Here is a 25,982-nt window from a genome sequence, read left to right as displayed (position 1 = left end):
TAATACATACTTATTGGTTGCTTACCTAATGTATGCAAGCAAGGAAACAAGACAGCTTGGTTTGTAACTTGGTCAAAAGGACAGCTTTATTCATATGAAAATTAAAACGAGAAGAAGAAAAAAAGGACCCATCAGACACGCCGCAGTTAGACTGCTTCAGGCCATGCAAGAAGATGCATAATTAGGTAATTATGTGAGACAGTAGCGTGTAACCACTACAATATATTCATATAACTATGGACTAATTAAATTGTAATTAACAAAAGTAGGCCCCCTGAAATCTAGTCTTTATGTAATTGTCAAATTTTCAAAAGCTATAAGATAGCTCTCGGTCTGGTTTAATTGCACGTGAACCTTCGAGATCGCTTACAGATTTGAGACCCATTGTGATTTGTGCTGACTAGCTGGTAACTTATTTGTGCCTTTATGCAGTATTATCTCAAAATAGTCAAGGGAAGATTTTAAATAATGACTCAATTATTAACTGGCACAAGGCATTTTTGTCAAACTTTAGGTAGATATCAGTTTTTCTGCAAGTGACAAGTCGACCCGAGGATGGTCGTCTTGAGAAGGAACCTTCCTGTATGGGAGCTACAACGTCAAACCTTTTTGTTTTGTTATGTTTTGTTTTTGTTTTTAGGCTGTCTTTCTGAAAGAAGGAAGAAATGAAATTTACTGCTATGTTTGCCAAGTTTCTGCTGAAATTTACACTTACGTTATCTAAATTGGATTAACTTCTACGAATAAACAGTGGTAGTACTCTAAGCTAGTTTGGAAAGCGAAAATTCAAACAGATTTTCTAGTATAACATTACAAACAACTTGAGCAAGGCATCTTAAAGATTTTTTTTTCTGAAGAAATTTATTTCATTGCTGCCGTGATATTTCTAAAACCATTTGGTTCTTAATTTGTGGCATTAGTTTATGATTTCATACCCTAGGCGATGCGTAAGATATTAAAATTGTTAAGTCGGATGGAGTAATATATGTTCAGTTTGATTTTCTTGATATATGAAACCTGCTCAAATAATTCAAACAGAAGTTGTTAATTATTACATTATTGTACGTAGAAACTTCACAAGGTTCACTTCCAAAACTAGAAAAATAAGTAAGAAATTAAGTAGTTTATCGTTTCAAAAGAGTTAATATTCCTTTTGAATTGAACCATCTCCACGACCAAAATTCTTCGAAGAAAACAAAAAAGACGTCCAAAGGACTTTGCTTCCAAGCATGCATTTTATGTCACAAAATAATTGAAGGATGGATTAAGTTTTAAGATGAAGGCAGCTAAGTTGAAAAAAGGGAGAGAAAAACTCAGACAGATCAACAATATTCCCTTGGTCTCTACTAGAGTTTGCATGCATTATCTGTTATTACATCTCCATTTTCGGGATATCGTGCATGTACAATTATATATGGAGAGATAACCTTATTCAACGGTGACCTTTTTCTCCATTTCCGGCATCAAAACTTAAAGAAATGCACGTCGTTATTTGGAGTACAAGATTGAAACCTATGATATAGTTCCAAGAAACCTACTAGTTTCCCTCCACTTAGTTAAGTACATAAATGGTCCATGTTCTTTTGGAAACAAACCAACAAGAAGAGTTATTTTACAGCCGAAACGAAAGGATCGTAACTGGTTGTAAATCTAGATTAGGAAGGTGCAATTTATTGTAGGTAAGTAGGCAACACTTAGGCAGCTCTATTTGAAAAAAGGATTGGATGAATGAGTATGATGGGCCAGCAGCATACCAGACTAGGTGTGTTTAGATACAAAATTATTTCAAATATCATTTTACTTACCATGAATACGTTTGCTAACCCATTCTTTTATATTTTGAATAATCATTTTTATATCAGATATATCATGTAATCAAATGTGCTATATTAATTATTTTAAATAATATTTCAAATAATACGCCGCCGTCTAGACATACTCCATATTTGATAGCAATGGTTGTTACCTCATCAAGCCTTCAAAGACACTACTAGGAGAGGGAAGAGGTTCGGAATCATTGAAACACAGCTGTAATTTGAAGGTGTCCGACACCATTGAAATAAAGAAACAGCTCATGTTGGGGAACCAAAATTAAGTACTCCATTAAAGCATGCAAAGCCTAGATTCGATAGGCCTCGTCTCGCAATTCGCAAAACGCACAGAGGAATAGAAAATTTCATCGATTATCTCTTGTGTTTGCGAATAATGAAGCAAGGCCTGACGCAGCAACTATATCCACTTATCCAGTGCTAAAACTACCCAGCAGACCCGCTAAATTATTCATGCACATCTATCGGGGTTTTTGAGCATTGCAGGGGGACGTATTACCCAACATTAATTTATTGGATGTAGCATTAGCTTGCACAAACTACTAAGCTAATCCAAAAATATTCATTGTTAGTATTTTGCCAATCCAAAGGCTTCATTAAAATTATGAGTTAATAATGCTTGCCTCATGGTGCATGCATGGCTCGATTTGGATATTTGTAGGAAAGGAGACACTTGGGCTCGTTAATTTGCCTCTCCAATGCCATGATGACCTCACCTCTTGCAGCTCCCTGGAAAATTTTTCTTATTGTTTCTTTGAGTTTTCAATAAAAATTGGAGCTAGGATCTTCTATTATAATTGGTTGAAGAATAATTTTTCTGAGATGCATCATTCATGGAATCACAGAAATGTGTGAAACCATCTCAAACAATTGGACGACAAATGTTCAATTATCTGTGGAGTAAAGCGAAAAAAGTGAGTTAGTTATATTGACCTCTTGCTCATAACACCCCATCAGCAATTTAGCAGGGAGGTCTCTTTTAAGTTTAGAAAATCTTGGGAGCAAATATTTATTGTTAAAGGATCTACTTCAAAAATTTTCTAAAACTCATCAACTTCTATTTTAATAACTTCCACGTTAATGACAAAAGTTAGTTATGCGTAAAATGTAATGCACAATAAGCATAAACCCACTACCACATTTCCAAATAAACAATGAAAGGAAATTACAGAAATTCAAAATACTATATTTTAATTCAAATTAAATGCCATATACTCAAAAGGATAATTCAAATTAACACCACATACCGAAAAGGGCAAATGATAGAATTCTTATAACCGCCACTGGCCGTTTGGTCCAGTGGTCATCACCATTAAAGGTGATGCTGGAGGTCAGGGGTTCAATCCCTGCCTCCCACAAATTTGCCACAATTTGTGGCGGTCTTAATTGACCTTCATCGATGGAGTCTGTACTCACATCGAACCCCCTCCCCTTCTCCTTAGACTAGGCTAGATTAGGTTATAAGAATTCTATCTTTTTTTTTTTTGTCGAAATTATAAGATTAGGTTATAAGATTAGGTTATGAGTATTGACTCCATTGAAAAAGACCAATTAAAACCGTCACATATTATGACAAATTTTAGTGGAAGGCACCGAGTTTTGATTGAACCTTTGACCTTCTACACCACCAAGTTGGTGGTGACCACCAGGCCAAAGGCCTCGTAGCACTTGAGTTCTATTATATTACTATTACTTTAGTACTTTGTATACCCCTTAACTTTGCTTTATTTATACCTACTCTCCGAATTGGTTTATAGTTTATACCCGCCCTTAGAATAGATGGAGAAGGGGCAGGGACGGTTACCGGCCAAGATTTGGCCAACAAAATTTGTAAGGTCCAGATTTTAACATGTATGAAATTCATAAAATGTTGTTCTAGTGTTTTTCGCTATTATTTCAGTGTTATATCGTGTACAAATAATGTTACACAATGTACAAAATACATACAAGCTTCCGAGGCAGTTACACTGACAACCGTTTCAGCCCCAGGTCCAGAATAGATTGATTGCCCGGGCGCGGAGAGAAGCGCGAGACAGTTGTCACGTGAGAGCTGGTGAATCTTAAATTCACGAGTAATTTGGGCGATGAGTAATATCCACGTTGGGGCGTCCCCTTCACGGTCCTAGGATACCTTCCGCCTCACACATCTCAATACTGCCACCTCCCACCGTCGCTGGCCCGCCAACTGTACTGTCCCTCTTACGCTTCCCCAAAACACCACTCCGCTGGCCATTTCCCCTATCCAGCCTGTAAACTCCGCTCCATTTTCCAAAAACACCCCTACCTTTCCAAAAAAATTCCTACCATTCAGGATCCATCCCATTCAATTCATCATTTCCCGCCTGTCCTATCCTATGGTCTTTTTAGTAAATTTACAACCCCCACCCCACAATTGATTTAGTAGTCCAACTTTTGTAAGTCTGGACTGGACCAAAGCTGTAATCCCCTTTGTTCTGTTCTGTAGACTGTAGCTTAAAATTGGAAATCAAAAGCAATGAAAGTCCTGAACGCGTTTGAGGTAGCCGTTGGACCTCTCTCTTCTTTCCCCTTTTTCCTGAACCGAATGCCCTTTTCTACTATTACAGATTCTCCTCACAAACACGCAAAATATTTATTAAACCTAATAACTACGTTTGAACATGACCATTCACAATATCGTATAATTGCATGTTTGAAATTTTTGGATTTCTTTAATGCTGGTCCAAATGGAACTGCCTTTCCCTTACTATAAATACCCACTTCTCAAGTCCACAACAATTCATCCATCCATCCATCCAAACAGCTCCTCTCCTCTTCTCAGTTCTCATTATTCTTTCCTTCCTAGTAGAAGTAAGTGCTGACATCTACTAAAATTAAGCCAGAAAAATGGCCTCTTTTGCTTCATCCCACTGCATCCTAAAGCTCTTTCTTCTGATTTCTCTCTTCAGTTCATGTTTTGGTTCAAGAATCATTGGCAGAACATTGGGCCAAGACAATCAATTCCAGCTACTGGAATACCACAAAGGTGCACTTCTCAGTGGAAGGATTTCTGTCAACTTAATATGGTATGGCAAATTCAAGCCATCCCAAAGGGCTATCATAGCTGATTTCATAACCTCACTTTCTTCATCCTCCGCCCCGGCTCAAACCCAGCCGTCCGTGGCATCCTGGTGGAAAACCACTGAAAAATACTACCAGCTCGCGAATTCCAAAAAGCCCTCTTCGCTATCCCTCTATTTAGGCAAACAAATCTTGGACGAGAATTACTCCCTGGGGAAATCACTCACCAGGAAACAAATCGTGGAGTTGGCATCCAAGGGTGAACAGAGAAATGCCATCAACGTTGTTTTGACTGCAGCTGACGTTATCGTGGATGGGTTTTGCCAGAGTACTTGCGGGTCGCACGGATCGTCCAAGGGGGCTGCAATTCAGGGGAAAAATTACAAATTTGCATACATCTGGGTTGGGAATTCAGAAACTCAGTGCCCAGGATACTGCGCTTGGCCGTTCCATCAACCCACATACGGGCCACAAAATCCACCATTGGTTGCACCGAATAATGATGTGGGCATGGATGGAATGGTGATCAATTTGGGTAGTCTCATGGCCGGTACTGCAACAAATCCTTTTGGCAATGGATACTTTCAGGGTCCAGCTGAAGCACCATTGGAGGCTGCCTCAGCCTGTCCTGGGGTTTATGCTAAGGGGGCTTATCCGGGCTATCCTGGGAACTTGTTGGTGGATCGCACGACTGGTGCAAGCTACAATGCACATGGTACCAATGGCAGGAAATATGTGCTACCTGCACTGTATGATCCATCAACTACCACATGCTCGACTCTGGTCTGAGAGTTTAGGATGTACAAGATGAAGCTGTCATCTTAGGAGAATCAGTAAAATTATTGTAATTCATTGATTCATTTATTTATTCGATACATCCACTAATCAGAACGGCAAATTTCTTTGGTTTGCTAATTCGATGTATAAGCAGTCTACATTTTATTTATAAGCCTATACCCAATATAAAAGAGCAAAGCAGTCAGATTTTGAAGCATGAGCCTTGAAAATAAACATATTAGTGAGACTAAACTTTAAATTACTTTTAGTTAAGTGACCATGATTTTCTTAGTTTTGACTCTCAAAACTTTTCCCCTTTCTTCCTTCCTTCTTACTTCCTTCGTCCCCAAATTTTAGTCATATTTTGAAAATTTAATTTTTTATCAATAATATTTTAATTGTGATATATGGACTTTTTTTTTTTCAATCTTACCTCTCAAAATTAAAATTTTAAATTTGAATATAATGTGTATTTAATTAAAAATTGGGACATTATTTTAAACAGATCAAATATTTTGGGATATTTTAAAATAGAAAGTAATACTAAAATTTTGAAATGGAGGGAGGGCGTATAAGATTTGAAGTCTCTAGTTGGAGTGTTGGACAACTTTTTTAAAAAAAAAAAAAAAAAAAAAGGTAACATACTCAAAATAAACAAAAGCTGGATATTTGCATTTGGGACATTTTGGACCAAATGCTGGACCAAATGCTGGCATCCAGCATTACTCAATTCTGAACTGGCTGGAAGGCACCTTAGTTGCCAAAAATTCTGTACAAAAGCTGAATGCCCACTTGGGGACTTGGCCAATTGAGGAGCATCGCAAGATAGAAACCTGCAAACAACGCCCCACTAAATTAAACATATCGCGTTGCCAAGCTGCCAATCATGCTACTCATCATCAAAATCAAGTGCCTCAGGTCAATTTTCTTCTTCTAGGAACCATGCTATGTATACCTCTAGAGTATATAAATATATAAAGGCCATCCACATGTAGAAAATCACTAACAAGATCCTCTATTTTCTGGGCAATTACTAAAGTATTGAATCAGTTCTTCAATTAGTTTCTTTTGGTAAATAGTAGTGCTACTGTTTGGATAGGAGATTATTTGAAATAATTACTATAGCATTTTTTATAATGTGATATATGTGAAATAAAAAAAATAATTGAAAAGATAAAAAAAATATATTGAAATTTGTGTTTGGAAAGTAAGCAAATTACGAACCAAACAATGAATACAACTTCTAAAGATCCAAAACTTCTAAAGTTTGAGCTCCTTGCATATAAGATTTCACTGATATTTACGGAGTATTTGACTAGCTAATCTGAAGCAGGTTCCTGTACGTTGACAACAAACTAGATGCCAAATAATTCTGTTCATCTTTCACACCCACCCCCCCCCCCCCCCCCCCCCCCCCTCCATCTTATTTGGCAGAGGGGGAGGAAGCCAATGTGGTAAAGCAAAGGCCAGTAGCAATAAGTCCTCCCTACAAACAAAGCGTTCACCCTGGTAGGCAATTAGCCTCGTGTTTCTTTTCTTCAGCATGACAGCAGAAGATTTTCTCTCCCATTCTAAAATACGAAACTAGTGGATTGAAGGGATGGAACCCCATTCGAACCACGTACTTATCAGGTTGTGGATCATGGAGATAATGCTAGACAGGAATAGCCCATATTCCATCCGGCAGGTCAAGCTGAATCCTATACATTAGGCTCGGTTCTTTTTTCTTTTTTCTTTTTTAGCGAAAATCACTTCACATGTCCCCCCAGCTTTCCAGCTTTCTACCAACCAAAACCTGGAATTCTATCATCATCCACAGCACATTGCAGAATTCCCATACTCAATTGAGACAAACTGGGAAAATGATTTGTTCTCCCAAATGAAGATAACCAAATCAACTGGATGTGAGACTGATCCCTGTCTGGATTATCGGCAATCAAGCAACTCCTCATTAAGCTAGGATCAGAACTAAGCCAGAAACAAGATTATATCAAGAGCATATCAAGATTGAATTCTTTCCAGAATCCTTGTTTTGAAGTGTAAGTCTTAACCATCTGGGATTTCCAATTGGATTTTCCAGGTTCAACACAATATGGCAGGACCACCATGAAATCGATGTCGAATTCGCTGGAAGGAAATCCAAGAGGTCCCAATTCACCACCAATTAATGGACCAAGGCAGGCTTTCGGGAATGAGATGCACTGCCGCGTAACTGGATTAAGGACACGAAAATTGGAAGAGTTGATGTAAAGAATAAGACCATTGGAATTAATGCATTGAACAGGTCCTGCTAACGTAGGCATAAAAACCTGATGGTGATCCAGACCCGATTGAACGGTGGTTGGTCATGGTAAGGGAAGAGTCTCTCCTCTTTGTGATTTTTTTGTATAGTTTTACAAAATTTTCGTGTATTTTTATATTATACTAATAAATTTTCCTAGATTTTACAAAGCATTAGCAACTAGTTTGGTCTCAATAATATAATTTAGGACTACGTTTGTTTCAATCGCGACATTAAAAATTAATTTAGTCGAAAATTGTTATGAAACTAATAAAATAAACTCCCAAAAAGTAGGGATTGGATTAGTAGTGTAAAAAGAGAAGAGAGAACTATAGTATTATTCATTGATCAAAGTACTTCCAGATTCCAAGGTTACAAGGTTACAAAGGAAGTAGGATACACCCCTATATATAGGTGATCCAAGATCAAAGGTACATGAACCTTATTAAATACAAATACATGAATTTAGTACATCAAGTACATCCATAAATGAGTTCATCCAATGTACCAATGAATCTAGGGAGAATACAGGTGACTATCATCTTGAGAATGCAAACGGACATCTTCATCTTGTAATCCTTCTTGAGAATATCAACGGACAGCCACATCTAGAGAATATCAACGGACATCCACATCTTATCATTATTTCATAACACTCCCCCTTGGATGTCCATGACACAAAGAATATGCCTCGTTAAAACCTTACTAGGGAAAAACCCAGTGGGATAAAAACCCTAGTGAAGGAAAAAGAGTACACTATTCTTGTGTAATAAATTCTACCCCTGATGCAAACATTATATGAGATCTTTTGGCCGACGCATACCAATATTCTTCACCAGTTTCCCAAACGTAGCAGTCAGCAAAGCCTTGGTAAACAAATCTGCCAAATTATTATCCGATCGGATTTGTAGCACATCAATCTCACCATTCTTCATTCCAACGTCGTCTTGTAGGCGAGGAATTAAATCTTGCTAATAAATTCACAGCAAATGATATATCTGGTCTTGTACAATTAGCAAGATAATAAGCGCACCAAATGCACTGAGATATGGTACTTCAGGACCAAGTATCTCTTCATGTTCCTCTTGTGGCCTAAGGGGATCCTTATTAGGATTCAATAATCTGATGACCATTGGGGTACTTAATGTATGTGCTTTATCCAGACGAAATCGCTTTAATACCTTCTGGGTATAAGTAGGTTGGTGGATAAAAATTTTACTCTCTAAATGCTCAATTTGTAAACCAAGGCAAAATTTTGTCTTTCCAAACTCTTTGATCTCAAATATTCGACAGCCTTTTGGATCTCTTCAGGAGTTCCAATCAAATTGAGATCATCAACATATATCGCAATAATCACAAAATTTGACCCATTTCTCTTGATAAAAACACATGGACATATTGGGTCATTTTAGTTAAGCATTCATTGAGGCGGTTATGCCACATACGTCCAGATTGCTTGAGCCCATACAAAGACTTTTGTATTCTAATAGGATACATATCTCTAGGATTTGATTTACATGCTTCAGGCATATTGAATCCTTCAGGGATTCTCATGTAAATATTATTGTCAAGATTCTTATACAAATAAGCAGTGACAACGTCCATCAGACGCATATCAAGTTTTTCATGCACTGCAATACTCACAAGATATCTAAATGTGATCGTATCCATTACAGGTGAATACGTTTCATCATAATCAAATCCAGACCTTTGTGAAAAGCCTTGGGCTACAAGTCTTGTTTTATATCTCACTATTTCATTCTTTTCATTCCTTTTTCTCACAAAAATCCATTTATATCCAACTGGCTTGACACCTTCAGGCGTTTGGACTACAGGCCCAAAAACATTTCTTTTAGCCAGTGAATCTAATTCAGATTGTATTGGCCTTTTCATTTTGGTCAATCATTTCTATGCCGACATTCATCAACTGATCTAGATTCATGATCCTCATCAACTTCTATAATATCAAGTGCTACATTTCATTAGGCTCCAATTAACTTTTTTATAATTTCATTCTCTTCAGGAGCTGGCTCTTCGGGAGCTGGCTCTTCAGGAGCGACCTCTTCAGGAGGTTAAATTTTGTCATGACATTTATTTAATCTTCGGAGATATTTGAAATCAATGTATACCTTATATAGGTAGGCCGGCCTTTATTTGTAGCACTGGTACATGTCCTTCAGGGACATCAATTTTAACAAGAGTATTTCCTGCAGGAATAGTTGATTTAATAACTCTTCTGGAGTCGATAAATATAATTTTCTTCAAATGAAGAATTTCTTGAACTTCTAGTTCACATTATTTTATATGAGGATTCCTTTCGGTTGATCTTGTCCTCCCCCTAATGTCGGGATAGATCACTCATCAATATTTTACGATATTTAATCGTAAAAGGTGATGCATATCCGATATCAATTTCTTTTGGAGCCATGTATAATATAAAGGGGGTATGTATAAATACTTGTCGACATTCAAATATTCTCACTTTTGCCAAATCATATATTCATTGGGATCAGTAAACTGCTGGTTTACTGCATGTGATGATTATAAATCAAATGAGAATAAAGATAACTATATCGATAACCATTACACCCTCGAATGATTAATATGATATAATCAACTTTCATCTGACTTGATTTTTATTATTATCTCATTCAGTGTCTCAATTTGATATCCATCTCGACGGATATCTTTAATAAATTTCTTCGAGTGTTGGGAGAGAGTAGTGCATTATTTACGACAATTTTGGTTCCTTCAGGGAAAAATAGAGTGACTCTTCCAGAGCGCTCAATTAATTTTGCACTACCACTGATGGTATTAAATTTGTCTCTCTCATCTCTAAAGAAGAAAAATATCTTTTATTTTTCAATATAATGTGCGTAGAAGCACTATTAATGAGACAAATATTATCATCACCATTATATAGTCCCAAATGTTTGGCATCCATTTCTTCTTCAGGAAGAAAATAAATGAAACTAAACATTGATAAAAGATGCGAGAATAGACATTTGCAAAGTAAATTAAAACTAACAACATATCAAACAACATACCAAAGTAATAGACAATCCTGCAAGACTAACAATTTATCAAACATCTAGACAAATATTAAAAATATGATCATTTTGCATCTTCAGGATGCTCAAAGAAATCGGCAATATCCAGGTGTGTCATGTCAACATCATCATCATCATAAGCATCCTTTTGGTCGATAAAATTTGTCTCGACATTTTTGTCCTTCTTTTTCAATGATGCTTGATAGAGGTCAACAAGATGTTCAGCCGTACGACAGGTACGGGACCAGTGACCTTCCATACCACATCGGTAGCATTTTTCTTCATAAACTTTCTTTTCTCCTTCTTTCGGATCGTAGTTATTTTCTCCTTTTTGGGAAATATTTTGTTGCTTGCCACGGCTATAATCTTCACGAGGCACAAATCTACTACGATCACGTACACGGCCACGGCCACGTCCACGGCCTCTTCCACGGCCACCTCTACGGCCACGTCCACGACCTCGACCAGAATTTTGAAATTGAGTCCCATTCGCTTCAGGGAATGGACTTGCACCAGTTGGTCGGGACTCATGATTTTTCAGCAGTAATTCATTATTTTGTTCAGCCAACAGAAGACATGCAATAAGTTCAGAATATTTTTTTTAAATCCTCTCTCTCTATATTGCTGCTGCAGGAGCATATTAGTGACATGAAAAGTAGAGAATGTTTTCTCTAACATATTTTCATCAGTGACTTTTTCGCCACACAATGATAATTGAGAAGTAATTCTGAACATGGCTGAATTATATTCGTTGACAGATTTGAAATCTTGTAGTCGTAAGTGGAGCCAATCAAATCGGGCTTTTGGAAGAACGACCAACTTCAGGTGGTCGAATCTTTCTTTCAAATCTCGCCAAAGGACAAGAGGATCTTTGACAGTAAGATACTCTACTTTTAATCCTTCATCTAAATGACGACGAAGGAAAATCATGGCCTTAGCACGGTCTTGGTTTGAGGCATCATTCTCATCAATAATAGTATTACCAAGACCCATTGCCTCAAGATGAATTTCAACATCCAAAACCCACGATAAATAATTTTTTTCCAGAAATATCAAGAGGTATGAACTCTTGTTTTGTGAGATTAGCCATAAGACTATGCAATAGATTCGTAGGAAAAAATTTACCTTGATAAGTAGTCAAAAGTTATTCGGGCAGAACCTTGACAGCGTCTCGTGCTTTTCCTTCGCTCAAAGTAGAGACTCGTGCTTCTCCTTAACTCAAGGTAGAGACTCGTGCTGATAACGTGTTATGAAACTAATAAAATAAACTCCCAAAAAGTAGGGATTGGATTAGTAGTGTAAAAAGAGAAGAGAGAACTATAGTATTATTCATTGATCAAAGTACTTCCAGATTCCAAGGTTACAAGGTTACAAAGGAAGTAGGATACACCCCTATATATAGGTGATCCAAGATCAAAGGTACATGAACCTTATTAAATACAAATACATGAATTTAGTACATCAAGTACATCCATAAATGAGTTCATCCAATGTACCAATGAATCTAGGGAGAATACAGGTGACTATCATCTTGAGAATGCAAACGGACATCTTCATCTTGTAATCCTTCTTGAGAATATCAACGGACAGCCACATCTAGAGAATATCAACGGACATCCACATCTTATCATTATTTCATAACAAAATTGAATATTTTAGGTAGGTAGGTAGGTACCCTTTTTTTTTTTAAGGTTGAGAACTAGAAATAGTAATTTATTTTAACTTTTAAATCTTGAGAACTAAAAGTGCATTTTTTTTTCAGTTTGGTAAAATATGACGACTTTGTAATGCTTAACACCTGCTCGAGAGGAAAAGTAAACACAGATGGTTTACTCAGGAACAGAAAAATAATGACAAGTTGAACAACAGAAAAGAACATTACAATGTACTATGTATCTAGCTTGTGTACAGAATACAGTCTTGAACCAATTGTGATCCATGCCACTTAGACTAAGCAATAACTGTTAAAACTTCAAATTCATTCACAAAATGTAATAAGGTCTCCAAAAGAGAGAATGGCTGGACTTTGAGAAGTTCCATTTGCAGTGGGCAAAGACTTGACGTACTCAAACTAAACAAAGCTGGATATTTGGAACTTTCTTGACTTTAGGCTGCCCATCCAGCATTACTACTCAATTCTGCAGACTGGAAACCACCTCAATTGCCATAAATTCCATACTAAAGGTCAATGTCCACTTTGGGGACCAGGCCAGTTAAGAAGCACCCAAATAATGAAAGCACCACACCCATCCATTAATTTAACGTCGCGTTATCAAGCTGGCATATGACCCATGAATTCTTCATCTTCTTAGCCAGGAACCTTCTTGTCTCGTTCTCACTCGGCCAAGTATAAAAAGACATTCCCAATGCTGATGTCCTCGCTCAAATCCAAAGCTATCTGATCATATACTAGCATATAAATTAACCTCCGCTTCAATTCTTCTCTAGAATTTCACCTTACGATTTTCATACTAGGGATTTCTTCCAGTTAGTATTATTACCAAAATCTAAACCAATGGCCTATACAGGGTATGCTACCCCAATCAAGATCTCCATCTGCATCTTACTTCTTTCATTATTGCTCAATTTTGCTTCTGCGGGGAGGGTGCTTAGTAAGACAGGCCAAGGCCAAGAACAGGATCCTATGGTCTTCAAATACCACAATGGCCCTCTTCTCACAGGAAAGATCTCAATCAACCTTATTTGGTATGGAAGATTCAATCCCTCCCAAAAGGCCATCGTAACTGATTTCATCACCTCACTGTCCTCCCCTTCCCTGTCCTCCCAAGTCCAACCATCAGTTGCCACGTGGTGGAAAAACATCGAGAAGTATTACACCAAAATCAAATCCAAGAAATCCTCCTCACTCCATCTCTTTCTGGGCAACCAAAATTTGGATGAAAATTACTCTCTGGGCAAATCCCTGAAGATGCAACAGATTGAACAATTGGCAGCAAAGGGCGATCAAATGAATGCCATCAACGTAGTCTTGACTTCATCCGATGTCGTGGTCGATGGGTTTTGCTCTAGCAAATGTGGCACCCATAGCTCTCTCCGTTCGAGGGCCGCAATCAAGGGCAAGTACCCAAGATTTGCTTACATTTGGGTTGGAAATTCTGAGACTCAGTGCCCAGGTCAATGTGCCTGGCCATTCCACCAGCCTGTTTATGGACCACAGAGCCCACCATTGGTTGCACCAAACAATGACGTGGGTGTTGATGGGATGATTATCAATTTGGCTAGTCTTTTGGCTGGGGCAGTTACCAATCCTTTTGGAAATGGGTATTTTCAGGGACCAGCTGATGCACCGCTCGAGGCTGCTGCTGCTTGTCCTGGAATATATGGCAAAGGAGCTTACCCGGGCTATGCAGGAGATTTACTAGTTGATGCTACTACTGGTGCTAGCTATAATGCACATGGCAGCAATGGGAGAAAGTATTTGCTTCCTGCGCTATATGATCCTTCAACTTCTACTTGTTCCACTTTGGTGTGAGGGAAAAAAAAAACAAAAAAACAAAGTTATTGTACTGAACGATAGAGACATTGATATATAGGTGCTGTAGAATTGATTCATTCATTCTTTAATATCAAAATATTACAAGCGAAACAACTCTACCACAGATTTTTTCAGCTTCTTTTGTCAATTTTGGTGCATGATCATGGCTTTCAAAATCAACCAAAAAAATGATACAGAAAGAATAAATTGATCTTGGTCAACCAAGCTCCTAGATAACTTCGACATGGCTTGGCTAGGAATGCAAATAACTATTGCGGAATACTGGTAAAAATATGGTCTGATGGCTGGAAATTGCCAAGCTCATTCAGCGCTACATTTAATTTTTGGAGTAATACATGATTAAATGAGATTGAAATACTTTTTAAACGGTTTCCATACATGATTAATTTTGATCAGTTTCTTTTTTTTTTTTCTTTTTAAATATGGAGATGGCCTTCCCTATGCTGTAATGTTCCAAACTTTTTTGGTACTTAATTAGCAATAAAAAGAAATCAACTCAAGGATGATTGAAAAAAAAAAAAAAGAAAAGTGAAAGAAGAAAAGCAAAAGAAATAAATGAAAATCAACTCAACCGAATGGAAGCTGGGGAAATTTACGTGTATTTTATGGGGTTACATCTAACTATGAAACGGCAGACTTTTAAACTGATAATTGTCCAGAAAAAGTTCGAAAATTTTTGCTCTGGCAATATTGTCAGCCTTAATTATTTATCATCAAGTTTCTCTCTATCTTAATTATTTTTTTTTTGTTTATGAATAAAAGGAAGTCTCTCTTTCTGTCCTTAGAGCTACTTATCATCAAGTCCCAAAACTGGTTCAAATAAATTCGAGTTAATTCTAGACCAAAATTTTGACTAAACAAAAGGCGAAAAAGAAGGGGAAAAAAAAACTTACGTTAGTTATTGTGAATCAAGGAATCAACTGAGACCTGTCATTTTCCCTTCTTCTTTTTTTCCATTATGACCAATCTTTTAACTTCATCAGCTTCTGTTTAGTATGTAAAGTTTAGGTTTTTTTTTTTTTTACTCTTATTTTATAATAGCTTACTACCATAATCTCTCTTTGCACCCTTGCATGGCCGGACCGCCGGAATAGATAATTTTCTGAAGACAAAACAAAACTTGGAATTGGTACTTTCACTTCTTATTAAAAATTGATTGACCGGAGAAATAATCGACATACTTGTATCAACCAACTTAATTAAAGCCATTGATTACATTTTAATACTATTTGACTTTTCTAAATTGCCCCTAAATTATTCATGTAGATAAATGTCATAATCAAGTCAAAAGTGGACAGCAAGGGAACATGCACAAAATTAAAAACAAGAAAATAAATTCAAAGCACTTAGCAGCCCGAAAGAAACTGCCCGGATGAATCCAGGTGCATGCGGTCCCCTTGGATTCCACAAGTCCGCTGTTTCTCTTACTCAAATTCAAGAGGAAAGGATAAAGGATGAAGCTGATAACACAACAATTAAAGCCTTCAAGTCCGCCCCTGGCCCTCCTCAATTTGCACTGGCAAAAGGCAAATTCATGTTGTTTTCCCGTGTAGCAGTCAACTATAGCAAAGATACAACCAGGCTTAACAGGTGTCATTAAACTAACAACACGTTCTAATGCTGGCACTTCACTAAGGTTGAAAGCTCTAGAAACTCAAATCAATCAACTATATAAGGGCCTAATGGCCACATCCCAATTCATATCAACTTCTACCTCAGAAAGCAAATTACACAAATTTTATCTCTTTCAACTCCTATAAGGTTTCCATATTGGTCTAGCAGGGTTTGAATTGCAGAAATTACTTATGGCCTATACAAACATCCAAACCAGAGTGCTAATGCAAGTATTGTTGGCACTGGCCTTTCTCAGTGTAGCTTCAGCAGGGAGGGTACTGAATGGTAAGGAACAAGATATTGTGCTTTTCCAATACCATAATGGTCCTCTCCTTCATGGAAAAATCTCCATCAATCTTATTTGGTATGGCCAATTCAAGTCATCCCAAAAGGCCATCATAGCCGATTTCATCACCTCTCTAATTTCATTACCACAACCTCAAGTCCAGCCTTCTGTAGCAATGTGGTTCAAGAACATTGACAAGTATTACACAGCAATCAAATCCAAGAAATCTTCTTCATTCCAACTCTTTTTGGGTCACCAAATCTCTTTTCAAGACTACCCTTTGGGAAAATCCCTCAAAGTGCAGCAAATTGAACAGTTAGCAGCAAAGGGTGATCAAATGAATGCCATCAATGTTGTCTTGACTTCAATGGACGTGGCAGTTGAAGGATTTTGCTCTAGCAAATGTGGGACACATGGTTCTCTCCGTTCGAAGACCTCCACTGTCAAAGGCAAGAGCCCAAGGTTCGCTTACATTTGGGTTGGAAACTCAGAGACTCAATGCCCAGGTCAATGTGCCTGGCCATTCCATCAGCCAATTTATGGACCACAGAACCCACCTTTAGTGGCACCCAACAATGATGTAGGATTGGATGGAATGGTGATCAACTTAGCTAGTCTCTTGGCCGGGACTATAACCAATCCTTTTGGAAATGGTTATTATCAGGGACCAGCTGATGCACCACTTGAAGCTGCCTCAGCTTGTACTGGGATTTATGGCAAGGGGGCTTACCCAGGTTATGCTGGAGATTTGTTGGTAGACCTTACCAGTGGTGCAAGCTACAATGCACATGGTACCAATGGAAGAAAGTATCTCCTTCCTGCATTATATGATCCTTCCACTTCTACCTGTTCAACTTTAGTTTAGGCCTTTAGGGAAGTGGGCTGTGCCTGTGCTTTCTTAGTTTGATGATATATTCTAGTATTGATAGAATATTCATGGTATTGTTTTATATTAAAAAAAATGTATATGGTATTGTAAACTATGTAGAGAAATAGCTTGGTTCATTACTTTAATAATAATTTCTTCGTATAGCATATTTACAATAGTTCGGGATTCCGCAACTTCCATTTTCAAGTAGCTCTTGATAGAAAATGACGAAAGATTGATGGTTTAATTGTTTTATTTGGTTAGCTATCATTTCCTGCTCTCAACTGCAACCAATGGCTGTGAATAATAAACATGCGTATAAAGAAGAAAATTGAACTAACGTATATGACTTAAGTTTTAATTCTTGTTATACAGAAGAAAAATTAGACAGGTTATTCTTATCTCATTTGTGCTTAGTTTCAAAAGCCTTCACATTCTTATCCGTTCAAGCGGTTTTTTTTTTTTTCACTTTTCAAATAGGATAGTGAATAAATTTTATATTTTTAGGGAGGAAATACGAGAGTAAAAGAAAATTTTATAAAATTTAGGGGAGAGCATATGAGGTTCAATTCAAAAGTTGTCAATTGCAAAAAGTTTCAATCCTTCCCAAAGTCCCGTATTTGAAGAATTCAAAATTACAATTGTCAGAACGAATTTTTGTTTGTGCAATGGGCACAACCACCTTGAAATCATTATCAAAATTCGCTGGAAAGTAATCCAGGAGATGCGTCTGAAATTCTAGTATACTTCTCTAGCAGCTTGATGGGTAGCCAATACCGAAACAGGGTTTAGGGAGCAAGGAAACATTCTCAGGATATTGGCTGGGAGGAAGAAATCCAGGAGAAGCTGATACTGCAAAATAATATTGAGCACTTCCATTTTCGCCATACGAGTTTAAGAAGCAGGGTGTTCGAAGTGAAAACGATTGCCTCAAGATGGGATTAAAGACGTGGAAATCTAGATAGTTCCCGCAAAGAACAAGACCATTTGACGGACATCGAAGCCGACGGAATATCCTGGCAAAAATCAAGTCTAGTTACAAAGAGATCATCTCTTCTCTGGATACTATTGGTGGGCAGAAACGCAATATCCCAAACGAAATCGACAGGATCTCCTTGGGACAATGTCACGCGCAGGAAGGGAAATTGGAACCCCTGATTTCTTTTGCCAGGAGATGTAAGCCCGGCAAAACAAAGATCCCCGGGAGGATGCGACCCCATGTTTTGGAGATGCACTTGAATCTGACAACAAATTTTAGAGGGCATAGGAATAGAATTGAGATAATCAATCATCAGGCAAGTTGTCTTGGCTGTTGCTGGCAGCCTTTACCGTTGCTTCTTTTGCCTCCCATGTACACGAAAATTAAATTGACAAGTATTTACCAAGGCATTAATTTGTACTTCTGCTGTATTGGCATTACAGGAAAAGTAATGCTGAAATTTGCTTCCCTGTATAAAGTTGGAGTCTTTTTGCTTAATCCCTGTGAATTTGTCAATAGAGATGGGAGCCGACTACAGTCCATAAAACCGACCTTGGAGAACTAGCATTTGAAGATTCCACATATCGACAAACATTGAAGTCTAACAGCGCTCAATCATTAGATTGGAGGCAGGCCCATACTGTATAATATTATATGAAGTGCCCTTTTGACCTTTTCTTTTTCTTTTTGTTTTGTGTTGGAAGTTGGTAGGTGGTAGTCTGTCGACAAACATGTCAGTCTTCTACTAAGCTCCAGGTGTTCTCAGGAACCATCAAGGCCAGTGGATTTTGGGGAATGAAAACTGTTAATTCAGTCACAGCCAAATTCTAGGCTATGGGTGGATTACAACTTGCTTAGTTGCTCGTACAACAGTTGTTTTTAGGGCATTAATTTTTTTTATTTGAGCTTTCTACGTGAAAGTTGAAGGGCTTCTTTTAGTCAATCAAGTGTAGAGAAACATGCTATAGTCCAAGTGAAGAATATTATAAGTATTGCCTAAAAGCCCATCCCCTTAAAATGTTTCTTTCTCTTAGTCAAAGGCCATCTCAGCTGGGGTCGACTGGAGCCTTTGAGCGTCTCTTATAGTCACAGCTGCCCTTTATGAAAACCGTGTTGCAAAAGCTGGCTCGTTAGTGTTTTCTCGCAACTTGAGGATGTGCTTCAACATTTTCACCCTTTCCTGGACCCTTCTCAGCTCCCAGCAAACTCTTGGTATATAAACATCACCCCATCCCTTAAGTTCTTCACACCAAACCACAAAACCAATTCCTCATCTCCTCTTCCAGAATACTTCAAAAACTTTTGTTCAACATCTCACTTGCTAATATCCAATTTCAATCATATATTATGGCCAGTGTTAGTGTTCCCTCCAAAATCACCCTGCAATTCCTTCTCCTAGCAATGTCTCTCAATCTTGTTATTGCGGGAAGAGTTCTCCAGGAACAAGAAACTATGCTTTTTCAGTATCACAAAGGTCCTCTACTCATGGGAAAGATTACCATTAATCTAATTTGGTATGGAAATTTCAGGCCATCCCAAAGAGCTATTGTATCTGATTTCATTACCGCGCTGTCATCTCCAAGGTCTCAAGTCCAGCCCTCAGTGGCAACCTGGTTTAGTTCCACGCAGAAATACTACAACCTGATCAAGGCCACGAATTCAGTCAAGCTCGTAGCTGGCAGCCAAATTCTGGATGAACAATACTCTCTAGGCAAATCCCTCAAAATGCAGCAGATCGAACAACTGGCAGCAAAGGGTGATCAATTGAACGCCATCAATGTTGTCTTGACTTCATCAGATGTAGCAGTTGAAGGGTTTTGTACAAGCAAATGTGGGACTCATGGTTCTCTACATTCAAAAAGCACTGTTGCAAAGGGCAGCAACAATCAAAAGTTTGCTTATATTTGGGTTGGGAACTCAGAAACTCAGTGCCCGGGTCAATGTGCCTGGCCATTCCACCAGCCCCTCTATGGACCACAAAGCCCACCATTGGTTGCACCAAACAATGACGTGGGTATGGATGGAATGGTGATCAACCTGGCTAGCCTTTTGGCCGGGACGGTCACCAACCCTTTTGGAAATGGCTACTATCAAGGACCAGCAACTGCACCTCTTGAGGCTGCATCAGCCTGTCCTGGAATTTATGCTAAAGGGGCCTATCCGGGCTATGCTGGGAACTTGCTCGTGGATTCTGCAACTGGTGCCAGCTACAACGCAAATGGTGTAAATAGCAGGAAATACCTGCTTCCTGCCCTTTATGATCCTACTAGCAATTCGTGTTCCACTTTGGTTTAAGAATTCGTGGTAGTTCAGTAATCTCGTAAGTATATACAATTTGGCTAGTGAGGACAGAAAATGGAATGTACATGCGTATATGATGGTATTTCATTCATTGATTTGAGATTATGCAGTTAATAATTATACTATTATGAGAGTTTCGTTTGCATATTTTCAGTCATCTAGGCCTCAGCACATAAACCTGTGCGAGAATTTTGATGACAGATTTTCATAGTCAAATGTTGCGTATACATTTTTAATGTGATCAGTCTATGGCGTTTGAAAATGCAAATAATTGTGAACTCTTCAAAGCTGGACATTAATTGATTACCAGTAACCTTTTCAGCAAATGAAGAACAAAACCATCATGTATGATTAACAACAAAAGCAGATAACAGCATCTCCAAAATAAATTTAATACTGCACATCAATCAGATCAATGGTCTTATCGAGAGGATGTAAATGCATATGCGTGCCGTGTGTATAGCACTTGATTTTACTGATTTTAAGCGACATTATCAAGGCCTAAACTAACATAATGATGAACTAAAAATTAAAAAAGGGTATGAAGGAATGACAAGAGGGACCCAAAGCAATGAAGACACACCGCTGTAGTGTTTCCATTCCGTGTAAAACTTATGGCAACGACAGTGATTGCTACTTCTATTCTTGAATCCCAGCAATGCCTTTGCAGACGTAGTTAAAATTTGGCTCTCATTACCTGAATGAATTTTAATAAATTCTTGAAACAGGCAACAAACTCAGAAAATTGAAACATCCAAAGCGTTCTTACTTAGAATATGTATCATTTGATTAACAAGTAAAAGATGATTTTACCACAATATTATTGAATGCATCAGCAAGGGAAAGAAGAAAACAAAAGTAGAGCTTCCAATGCTCCAAAATAACAAGTACAAGCAATAAGTAGTGGATTCAGAGGAAAGCCTAGCGAACTTTGTGCAAATAATGGTCCAAGAGGCTACACTCTGACTGTCCCATCGTCAAATACAGCATATTTAGATCCGCATGGTACGTAAGAATCCACTCTTCTGGCCTAGCCACTTCATCATATGGTGCTAGTGTTCTAGGAAGAATAGATATTGCAAATTCTGAAAAATCATCTTCATCCACTGCACATTGCAGAAGCCCGTCTCTAGTTTGGCACAGACCATGGGAGGGACAACGAGATGTAAGCTATGTATACGCAGTTGGTTTAGGTAAGTTAATCAATAGCAAACGATCATTAGCCCTGTCTGGATCATATACTACTATTAAGACATCCTGCATATATATGATGATTTGTATTCTAAAACAAATTTCTGGTTGACGTCCGAGGGTCATCTAATTATTAAAGAAAACGAGAATACTACAAAACAAGGAACAAAGTTGAACCTACGAGCTTGGAAGATTTTTTAAATAATAAAAGAAAAAGGATTTTGACTTTAATAACTTGACTTTCCCCCAAATCAAATAGTACGTCTTTTTTTTTTTTTTCCCAAATTGGATTAGCCAACATCACATATTCACATGCCAGTGGAGTGGAGATGGAGAAATCAGAAAACACTTCTTGAGCTCTTTTATTTTGGGGTCAAAATCATAGCCATGATCAGCTCAGCATTCAGCTGCTGGTCGGTTTCTTGCCAACAAGAAACCATTAAAAAGTAACGCGTCGAGAAAAGAAAACTGGTGGATCTTTTCTCACAATTTCAGGTGTGGTGTCCACAGCTATTCGCTTTCCTCAGTTTCCCCGACCCTTCTCTCTTGCTTTTCTTCCACACTCCACAGTTTCTAATTCTTGTTCCACTTTGGTTTGAACCTTATTGTAATTTGTAAGGTTTAGCTTGTATATAGAAATTAGGGATAATCTGAGAGATCTCTCTGACAATTTCACTTGGTTTTCCTGTTGTCGCAAATATTATGCTTGCCAATACCACCCATATTTTGAACCCATGTCCGTCAACGCTTCATATAAAATGCTAAAAAGTATCTTGATGCTTGAAAATAGTTAAGGTCACAAGAATAAAGAAATTACGGTTGTGTTTGGATTGCATTTTCCGTTATTTTTCATGGAAAAATTACTGTAGCGATTTGATATATGTGAGGGACAAAGGTGATAGGGAAATGTGATCACGGAAAATGATAATATTTTTCGACGGAAACAAGCAATCCAAACAAATTCTACTTTAAAGGACTTGAAATTATAATAAAAGAGAGAGAGAGAGAAGGAATGGAGGTACTCCCTATTAGCAATAATAAAATAGGCCATATTATCACACCTTTTTTTTTTTGTAAGTTACACTATCAAACTTTAAAAAATCTAAAAATTAATACCTTAATTTTACGAGCAAAATTTGATATTTTTCTTCAGTATTTCTTTGCACAAAATTTTGGATATTTTCTTTTGTCAATGATTTTGTTACGATGTTAGCCCGAAATAATTTTGTAAGGAACAACAACATTTCTTTTCTTTTTTTTTTTGAAAGAAACCCGAAACAACATTGAACCTAGGAACTTGGAAGCTGGAAAAGGAATTTCCATGAACCCACGTATGGGTGTGTATTATCTAATACTCAGATTATTAAAGATATTGAATTTTGACTTTGATGAGTGCACTTTTTCCTTAATCCAAAACGTCGTTCCCTGGAATTGGATCACCCATCCTCACATCTCAACTGGCCAGTAGAGTAGAGTAGAGGAAATCAGAAACCACTTGAGCACCTTTTTTTGTGGTCAAATGGCCATGATCAACGCCCAGCCGCTGGTCGGTTGGAGAGACCATTGAAAACTTGCCAACAGGATATCGTTAAAATGTAACGCGTCAAAGGAAGGTTGGATCTTTTCTCACAATTTCAGGTGCTTGACAGTCCACAACAATTCACTTTCCTCAGTTTCTTCGACCCTTCCTTCTGGCTTTTTTCATACTCCACCGCTAGCTGCTGCTACTATATAAATGCCTCCCAATCCAACAACTTCGCAACAACAAACACCTACTTTCACTAGTACCTCTAACCCCGATCTTTCATTAATACAAATCCTCGTTCAGCATCAAAGTTTTTTTTTTTGTGAGTCTCCTCCAAGTTTAAAACATGGCCTCTAAGATTTTCTCTCAGATCACAATGCAACTGCTGATGCTTGCATTGGTTTTCAATGTTGTTTTCGCTGGAAGAGTCCTCCTCCAAGAAAATATGCTTTTTCAATACCACAAGGGCCCTCTCCTTACTGGGAAAGTCTCAATTAATCTCATTTGGTATGGACAATTCAAGCCATCCCAAAGAGCTGTTATATCTGATTTCATTACCTCCCTCTCATCGCCCCAATCGCAAGTCCAGCCCTCAGTTGCAGCTTGGATCAAGTCCACTGATAAATACTACAGCCTGATCAAGTCCAAGAATCCAGTCGAGCTCGCACTTGGCACCCAAATTCTGGACGAGAAATATTCTTTAGGCAAACCCCTGAAAATGCAGCAAATTGAACAGCTGGCTGCCAAGAATGGCCAAGTCAATGCCATCAATGTAGTCCTGACTTCGTCCGACGTAGCTGTTGAAGGGTTCTGCTCTAGCAAATGCGGGACTCATGGTTCTCTCCCTTCCAAACAAACTACAATCGTTCAGAAGAACAAAAGTAATGCTCAAAAGTTTACTTATATTTGGGTTGGAAATTCAGAAACTCAGTGCCCGGGTCAATGTGCCTGGCCATTCCACCAGCCCCTCTACGGACCACAGAGCCCACCGTTGGTTGCACCAAACAATGATGTGGGTATGGATGGAATGGTGATCAATCTGGCTAGCCTTTTGGCCGGGACTGTCACCAACCCTTTTGGGAATGGCTACTATCAGGGACCAGCAACTGCACCACTTGAGGCTGCATCGGCATGTCCCGGAATTTATGCTAAAGGGGCTTATCCGGGCTATGCCGGGAACTTGCTTGTGGACTCTGCAACTGGTGCTAGCTACAACTGCAATGGCGTCAACGGGAGGAAGTACTTGCTTCCTGCTCTTTTTGATCCCACCTCAAATTCGTGTTCCACTTTCGTTTGAACTTCTTAATTATAGGTGTGGCTTGTACATAGAAATTATGATATGTGAGGATGGCCAAAAAAAAAAAAAAATCATTTGTAGTTCATAGGTTAAAGAATATATTAATTCATTCGTTGATTTGGTTATGCAGTTAATACAACTTCAGTTATATTTTTTTTAAGTCAAATGGTTCCAGATTTTACAATTTAGCACCATCTTTGATGTATTACCGTCCGCGTTGTTACATTCAATAATGTTGTTCGTTAGTTTGGTGAAATCCTTGAACTTTAAAAGCATTTAAAAGCTTGACGCTTTGCTTCTTACAAGTCCACCATTGAATAATGGATTGAGTATACAATTTGGATGATAAGTGAGAAATGGATACGAAAATTGGGAACAGAAGGGAATCAAATTCTCAAAATTTTTTGTAACTTCACTTTTAATGGATAAAATTAACAAGGAAGGAAGGAAATGGCTTGAATTTTCATAAAATTTATTTATTACTGGTTTCGGCTTGAAAGAAAATACAAGAACTGCAATCTATTGTAATCTAATACTGAAGGTACAGAACTCATTAATTGTCTTTTAAGTGAAAATGTTTGTCTTTTGAAATATAGTTATCAATAATTCTTTCTGTTATTTTGTTTAATTTATTCTGATAAAGTGTCCTTTACCTAACTAACAATTAGTTTTCTTGTAAAGTATACTAATAGAGTATAAAAACAACTAATAGAGTATACTAATAAAGTGTCTACATTATCATATGATTAGTACTATTTTTAAATAACAAATAGTATAAAAACAAATGATTTCTTAGTTTTTTTTATTACTATAACTTTAAGATAGCAACTAAGGTAACATTGTACATTTTACATAGGAAATTAAAGACAAAGAAAACAAAAAATATATCTTTTAACTATCATACAAATCGAAAAAGTTTCAATCACACTTTTGAACACCTCACAGTGATAGCAAATAAAATGATATAAAATCAAATTTTCACATTTTTCGTTGTACTTTGTCTTTATTTTGTCATCTTTGCCTTACCAAAAATAAGGTTTAATTCTTGATTTTGTCCCCTAAAAATTTATTACCTGATCCTGCTAATTTAATTTCCTACCAAACCATAATTAGGTGTTTAAGATTCAAAAGGGCAACAATGAGATTGCCTTGCCTCACACATTGAATGCATTTTCTACCATTATGCCTCAGACAAGTAATAAAAAATTCAGAAACTATCTAGTAACCTACAAATTACTAGGGGAGAGATGAATTGAGTGTTACGAGGGATGAAAACGTAAACGAGAGTTTTCGGATTTGAGACCTTCCGTATACCAAAAAAAAAAACTACAAATTGCTGAAATACAAGTTTTTATTTTCTTCAATGGGCTTTATAATTGATCAGGTACTCATCGAAACAGCAATTGTAGTGGAGAGCAACAAAACCAT

General features: G+C 37.6%; 6 protein-coding genes across 6 annotated transcripts; 5 read left to right on the top strand and 1 right to left on the bottom strand.

Annotated features, from left to right (window-relative positions):
• The first annotated feature begins 4,583 nt into the window (after positions 1-4,583).
• Positions 4,584-5,859, top strand: LOC113713298 (protein PHOSPHATE-INDUCED 1). The gene has a single exon (XM_027236992.2). It carries the CDS (start codon positions 4,695-4,697, stop codon positions 5,655-5,657), a length of 963 nt encoding a protein of 320 aa, XP_027092793.2. The 5' UTR covers positions 4,584-4,694; the 3' UTR covers positions 5,658-5,859.
• A 5,181-nt stretch (positions 5,860-11,040) lies between these two features.
• LOC113715040 (uncharacterized) lies at positions 11,041-11,969 on the bottom strand. The gene is made up of 2 exons (XM_027239190.1): positions 11,653-11,969; positions 11,041-11,482 (listed from the first exon to the last, which is right to left on the bottom strand). Exons 1-2 carry the CDS (start codon positions 11,967-11,969, stop codon positions 11,041-11,043), a joined length of 759 nt encoding a protein of 252 aa, XP_027094991.1.
• Positions 11,970-13,347: 1,378 nt separating this feature from the next.
• Positions 13,348-14,606, top strand: LOC113713457 (protein PHOSPHATE-INDUCED 1-like). Its single transcript, XM_027237185.2, has one exon. The coding sequence runs from the start codon at positions 13,492-13,494 to the stop codon at positions 14,467-14,469; it is 978 nt and encodes a 325-aa protein (XP_027092986.1). The 5' UTR covers positions 13,348-13,491; the 3' UTR covers positions 14,470-14,606.
• Positions 14,607-16,183: 1,577 nt separating this feature from the next.
• Positions 16,184-17,439, top strand: LOC113714319 (protein PHOSPHATE-INDUCED 1). The gene has a single exon (XM_027238107.2). It carries the CDS (start codon positions 16,299-16,301, stop codon positions 17,256-17,258), a length of 960 nt encoding a protein of 319 aa, XP_027093908.1. The 5' UTR covers positions 16,184-16,298; the 3' UTR covers positions 17,259-17,439.
• A 2,037-nt stretch (positions 17,440-19,476) lies between these two features.
• Positions 19,477-20,666, top strand: LOC113713654 (protein PHOSPHATE-INDUCED 1-like). Its single transcript, XM_027237434.2, has one exon. It carries the CDS (start codon positions 19,588-19,590, stop codon positions 20,533-20,535), a length of 948 nt encoding a protein of 315 aa, XP_027093235.1. The 5' UTR covers positions 19,477-19,587; the 3' UTR covers positions 20,536-20,666.
• Positions 20,667-23,487: 2,821 nt separating this feature from the next.
• Positions 23,488-24,714, top strand: LOC113714303 (protein PHOSPHATE-INDUCED 1-like). Its single transcript, XM_027238086.2, has one exon. The coding sequence runs from the start codon at positions 23,604-23,606 to the stop codon at positions 24,552-24,554; it is 951 nt and encodes a 316-aa protein (XP_027093887.2). The 5' UTR covers positions 23,488-23,603; the 3' UTR covers positions 24,555-24,714.
• Positions 24,715-25,982: the final 1,268 nt, after the last annotated feature.

Source organism: Coffea arabica, chromosome 10c (genome assembly GCF_036785885.1).
Source record: "Coffea arabica cultivar ET-39 chromosome 10c, Coffea Arabica ET-39 HiFi, whole genome shotgun sequence".
Classification (NCBI taxonomy): Eukaryota; Viridiplantae; Streptophyta; class Magnoliopsida; order Gentianales; family Rubiaceae; genus Coffea; species Coffea arabica.
The sequence above is the reverse complement of the archived record's forward strand: the minus strand, read 5'-3'. Positions and strand labels throughout refer to the sequence as shown.